Below are 6,165 nucleotides of genomic sequence, written 5' to 3' on the forward strand. Positions count from 1 at the left end.
ACCCCAAATGTCACAATGAATCAAATCAAAAATACCAACAGCTTTATTAGAACTTTCTTGAAAACAATCACGCGTTTGTTTCGCCCGTAAACAAATGTCACAAACTGTTGTGGAACTCAATTGTTTCCCAATATCTAAATAAGTTGACAAATAAGGAAAAACACCACTTGACGGATGACCAAATCGACGATGCCATAAATCCCACGAACCCGAACAGCTCACAGTCTTATGAATCTACGACCCGATCACCCCTCGAAACACGTACACATCCCCACACTCTTCACCTGCGCCAATCAGCGTCTTCATAGTACGGTCCTGTATAACACATAACTCATCAGTAAATGTGATAGATCCCTTAATGGTTTTCAACAGTTTTGCAACAGAAATCAACGAGCTTGTTAAATCCTTTGAATATAGAACTCAATTTAACCATAAATCTCCTCCCAAGCATACATCACCCATTTTCGTGGCCATCACATGATCTCCATCGGGCAATCCAATTACACATGGATTTGTATTCACCACATTAGACAAGTAGTCTAAGTTCCCAATCATATGATGTGATGCGCCTGTATCAATAATAAATTCAATGCATTTTGTCTTACCATTCAACTTCTCATTTGACGTCGAATTTTGAGACTGAAACAAAGTCATAAGAGCAGTCCATTGATCATTATTAAGCTGAGGGAGAGACTGGCGATCAAAGTCAGTTGGTTGGCGTGTGGAATTGGCTTGTATTCCGCCAACAATATTGGCATGTACTCCCGCAACCGCATTAGCCCGACCACCATATCCTCTACCTCGTCCAGAACGACCAACCGTGCCACCACCACGTCCAGTCCGACCACGTCCCCTACCACGTTCATTGTTATCACGACCGCGTTCACCCCACCATTCAGGATATCCAAGTAGCTGAAAGCAATCAACTTTCGCATACCCATACTTGCCACAATATGTGCAAGTCACATCTTTCTCACGTTGTTGATACGTGGAAGAAAAACCAGTATTCCCAGCACCCACCGTATTCACCGAGAATCCTACCGCCTCAGGCGCTGCTTCTTTGTTACTTGTCATTGTTTGTTGTCTCTCTTCCCGAACAATTCTCTGATAAACTTGGGACAGCTTAGGAAGAGGCTCTATGCTGGTAATTGTAGACCGTACCGTACCAAAACGAGATGCATCTAAGCCATTGAGGAACGTGTTTGTACGTTCTTCGTTGCGATCTTCTTCCAATTGTGTAGCCAACTCTCCACAGCTACACGTCCGTATAGGCTTATAAATGGCCAATTCATCCCACATCTTCTTTAGCCTACCATAATATGCCATCACCGTGTCTCCATTCTGTCGACAATTTGCGATATCAGCTCGAAGTTCACTGATTCGCGGTCCATTCCCAGCCGAGAATGTCAACTTTAGGTCATCCCACAACACTTGCACTTCATCCACCATCGATATCGAAGTCCGTAGTGTAGGCTCAATTGTATTCATTATCCAAGCAACGAGCATGGAATTCACAACCTCCCACTGTTCCCTCTCATCTTCCTTGGTAGGTTTCTCCAAGGTTCCATCAATGAATCCCAATTTTCGTTTAGTTCGCAAGGCGTTCCGCACATGCTTTGCCCAATCTTCATAGTTTTCTCCCTTCAATTGAACAGTAGTGATTAAATTACCCGGTCCATCAGAAGGATGGAGATAAAATGGAGAGGCCCTAGCCTTCTCCGCCACCGTGAGTCCACTTCCACCGCCGCCTTCCGCAACTTTCTTGCTCAATGCAAGCTCTCCTCCTCCGCTATTCTCACCGTCAGCCATAGTCTCTTCTCTTTCTCCCTTTGTTTGATTTTCTTCTTAAAACCCTTGCTCTGATACCATGTCAAAGGGGTTAAGAGAATATATGTTGATCTTATTCATCTCACGGCATAAGTATATATACATCATATGAGAAACCCTAACTACCATAATTTAGAGATATTAACATATTAGATTAGATATTATTATATATTTACATATAGTCCCTAACAGCATTTCATCCTTTCGGTCTGTAAGTCTTGTGGTGTCATAAGTTCAACATTTTTTTTTGTCATCCAAAATTAATTAAAGCTCAAAAGAGTCATTCTTGGGGAATGTTGTTTACATATGTGATATGAAGCGGTTATGTACGAACTTTTTGTGCAAGATTATCCGCTTTTACATTAGCACTACGAGAATTTAAAGATAAAGAGAAGGTTGAGAATTCTTCCTTGTCGCTTTGAAATTCCTCCAAATATACTGAAAACGCCGGCCATTCGGTTGGGGAAGACACCATCTTCACCAGGTCTGAACAGTCTGTAAAGAACGCTACCTGTTGATTATCTACACCAATCATACACTTCATCGTCCAGAGAAGGGCCTCGACTTCTGTATGTAGTGGCGATAGACTTCTACGGAGGTTGGCAGCTCCCATGGTTGGCGGCTCTCCACTTGATGATGTACAGAACCATCATGTACGGGAGAACTTATCACTTTCTTTCCATGATCTATCCACAAAACAACGGTATCCCGAATAATTCGATTCAGGTGAAGCATCCCTTACTCGAGATCGAGATACCAAATCCATAGAACCATGATTTTCATTAATGAGCTCGATTTGAGCTGACTGCCACAAGTGTGTCTCTTTTTCTACTAACCGTAATACCTCTAGTGGGTCACTATCTATATTTTCAAATATTTTTTCATTCCTTGATTTCCAAATATACCAGATAATCCATGGAAAAGCTGATGAATCGAATTCTGAAAGTATTCTCCAAAATAAGTGATCCAATTTCGCAAAAATAGATTTCATGGGAAAATTCCCCATAACCGTAAGAATCTGTGAAACCGCATAAATCTGCCGTGCCGGGTGGCACTGAAAGATTGTGTGATTGATCGTTTCTTCTGGTGCGTGGCACATCCTGTGTCATAGTCGATTCCTCTTTTTCGCAAATTCTCCGTAACCGGTACACAACCCGTTAAAATTTGCCACAAGAAATGGCGTATCTTAGGTGGACACTGCACTTGCCAAGAATGTGCTTTTAGCGGTTTGATGTCTGGGCCCATAAAAGATACATTGGTCTCTGACTTTTTTATCCGTGTGGTATGATAACCCGATTTAACTGTATATTTTCCTGATTTTGTAAAATGCCAACCCAGAGTATCTTCTTTACTTGGCGCACCCACAGGTAGGGCACTTATTAGCGCGACATCCTCTGGTTCAAAGATCGCCTGTAGGAGATCAATATTCCAAAAGTTTGACCGACTATCTATAAGATTGAAAACTTTTAAAGATGGATCAACAATTGACCCATTACTTTTTGCTGGTCTCAGGAATTGAGCTGGAATCCTAGGGTCTTCCCAAACTAAGATGGATGTCCAAGATCCGACTATTTTAATAAGTCATTTATTAACCAGAGATCTAGCTGAACATATACTCCGCCATCCATATGATGGAGAGTATGATTTTATATTTTTCAAAGGATTTTTTTCCGAAAATACCGCCCTTTAAAAACCTTTGCGAAGAGAGAATCTGGAACCGTAATTAACCGCCATAATTGATTTGCTAATAAGGCTGAATTAAAATCGTCTACATTCCGAAATCCTAATTCCCTTTCCGATTTACTATTGCACAATTTATTCCAAGCCGTCCAGTGCATACCTCTGGAATCCCCATTCGAGCTCCACCAAAAATTAGCAACCGCACTAGTGAGTTTTGAAGTGATTGTTTTTGGTAGTCTGAAGCATGACATAACATAAGTTGGTAAAGCTGCAGCTACCGATTTAATCATCACTTCTTTCCCACTTTTCGATAAAAATTTGGCCGACCATCCGTTAATTCTTGTTTGTAATCTATCCCTAACAAAAGAGAAATTTTTTGTCTTGGAGCCACCTAAACTCTCCGGCAATCCGAGATAAGAACTCATACCACCGATAGTAGTGATACCCAAGGTAGATTTGATTTCTTCCTTGGTGTCATCATCTACCTTATGTTCAAACTAAATCGATGATTTTAAAAAATTTATCTACTGTCCCGAGACCGTTTCGTACTTGTTTAAAATCCCCAAAATTACTCCACACTGGTCCTTGTTAGCCTTGCGAAAAAATAAACTATCATCCGCAAATAACAGATATGAAGACGAAGGACTTGCGTTTGCTACTTTGATACATGTAATCAATTTTTTCCGTTCTACCTTACGAATATTTGCACTTAGCATTTCCGTACAAAGGATGAATAAATAAGGCTATTTAAATTTAAATTTCATGATGTTTTCATGTATTTAAATTTAATTTTAAGTTTTTTTTTGAAAAATAATGTTTTAAATAAATCGTTTAGATATTTTTAAATAAGTTTAAATAAGTTCAACATGTTTTCATGTATTTAAATTTAATTTTAAGGTTTTTTCAAAAATAATATTTTAAATAAATCGTTTAGATATTTTTTAGTCAAAAGTTTTTATATACAAAATATTTTCAAACTTATATATTAAATTTAAATACGTGAAAACGGTTAGACTTAGCATCTCATCCTTTTGGTCCGTAAGTCTTGTGGTGTCATAAGTTCAACAGTATTTAAATTTAATTTTAATGTTTTTTCCAAAAATAATGTTTTAAGTAAATCGTTTAGATATTTTTTAGCTAAGAGTTTTCTATATACAAAATATTTTCAAACTTAAATATTAAATTTAAATACGTTAAAATGGTTAGACTTAGGCATCCCGTCTTTTTGGTCCGTAAGTCTTGTGGTGTCATAAGTTCAACATGTTTTTATGTATTTAAAGTTAATTTTAAGGTTTTTATCAAAAATAATGGTTTAAGTAAATCGTTTAGATATTTTTTTAGCTTAAATGTTTTTTATATACAAAATATTTTCAAACTTAAATACGTGAAAAACGGTTAGACTTAGCATCCCGTTCTTTTGGTTCGTAAGTCTTGTGGTGTCATTTTTTTTTTTGTAAGCAAGTCTTGTGGTGTCATAAGTTCAACATGTTTTCACATATTTAAATTTAATTTTAAAGTTTTTTTAAAAAATAATGTTTTCAGTAAATTGTTTAAATATTTTTAGCTAAAAGTTTTTTATATAAAAATATTTTGATACTTAAATATTAAATTTAAATAAGCGAAACAGTTAGACTTAGCATCTCGTCCTTTTGGTCCGTAATTTTTGTGGTGTCATAAGTTCATAAGTTCAACATGTTTTCATATATTTAAATTTAATTTTAAGGGTTTTTCAAAATATTGTTTTCAGTAAATCGTTTAGATATTTTTTATCTAAAAGTTTTTTATATACAAAATATTTTCAAACTTAAATATTCAATTTAGTTACGGAAAAACGGTTAGACTTAGCATTCCGTCCTTTTGGTCTGTAAATATTGTGGTGTAATAAGTTTAACATGTTTTTACGTATCTAAATTTAATTTTAAGGTCTTTTCAAAACTAACCTTTTAAGTAAATTATTTAAACTAGAAACTGATTTTAATTCGTGCAAAAGGTTTCCCTTTTTTGGGCTTAGAACTCTCTCCTTGCTTTAGAGGCTTTGGTCTAAAGAATTGTAGAGCTTTAGTGTCGCAAAACTGTCCGGTTTAGTATTCTTCCAAGTTTAAGTCCGGTTTGTAACCTAATTGCTTAGTTTCCGCTCTGTTAAAGGTGTTTCTGCCTCCTTTGTTCTAGGGTTCTTCGGTGATCCTTAGATCTGGGTGGTTTTTTCTTCAAAAAAGGTTTCGTCTTGGTTCCCTTTTCAGTATGTCGACTAGCATTGATAAGGCTTTGATGGCAATGAGTCTGGAGGAGGAAGATAAGCCGTTTGACATGCCGGATCTTCCTGAGTTCTGTTCGAGTGAGAAAAATGTCCTCAGTATCATGGGTCGTCTCGTGAATCCCGACTGTCAGAAGATGTCAAGTTTGATTCTTGATATGCCGAGGAAGTGGCAGGTTATTGGAAGAGTTAGAGGAGTAGCGCTTTCGCAGGGGAAATTCCAGTTCATCTTCAAACACCAATTCGACATGGAAAGGATTCTGGAGAAAGGAGTTCATACATACAATGAATGGGCAATGGTGATCGACAGATGGGTTGAGAATCCGCCACCAGACTACCTTCAGTATGTTCGGGTTTGGATTCAAATAAGGAACATTCCAGTGAATCATTACACAGTCCAAGCG

General features: G+C 37.3%; 1 protein-coding gene across 1 annotated transcript; it reads right to left on the reverse strand.

Moving 5' to 3' along the window:
- Window positions 1-224: 224 nt before the first annotated feature.
- On the reverse strand, window positions 225-1,850 carry LOC110226951. The gene has a single exon (XM_021019965.1). It carries the CDS (start codon window positions 1,807-1,809, stop codon window positions 421-423), a length of 1,389 nt encoding a protein of 462 aa, XP_020875624.1. The 5' UTR covers window positions 1,810-1,850; the 3' UTR covers window positions 225-420.
- Window positions 1,851-6,165: the final 4,315 nt, after the last annotated feature.

Source organism: Arabidopsis lyrata, assembly GCF_000004255.2.
Source record: "Arabidopsis lyrata subsp. lyrata unplaced genomic scaffold ARALYscaffold_9, whole genome shotgun sequence".
In the NCBI taxonomy this organism is placed as follows: Eukaryota; Viridiplantae; Streptophyta; class Magnoliopsida; order Brassicales; family Brassicaceae; genus Arabidopsis; species Arabidopsis lyrata.

Bases quoted from the DNA above. Each gene is read 5' to 3' on its own strand.
- LOC110226951 (XM_021019965.1), bottom strand. From the start codon at position 1,809: ATGGCTGACGGTGAGAATAGCGGAGGAGGAGAGCTTGCATTGAGCAAG.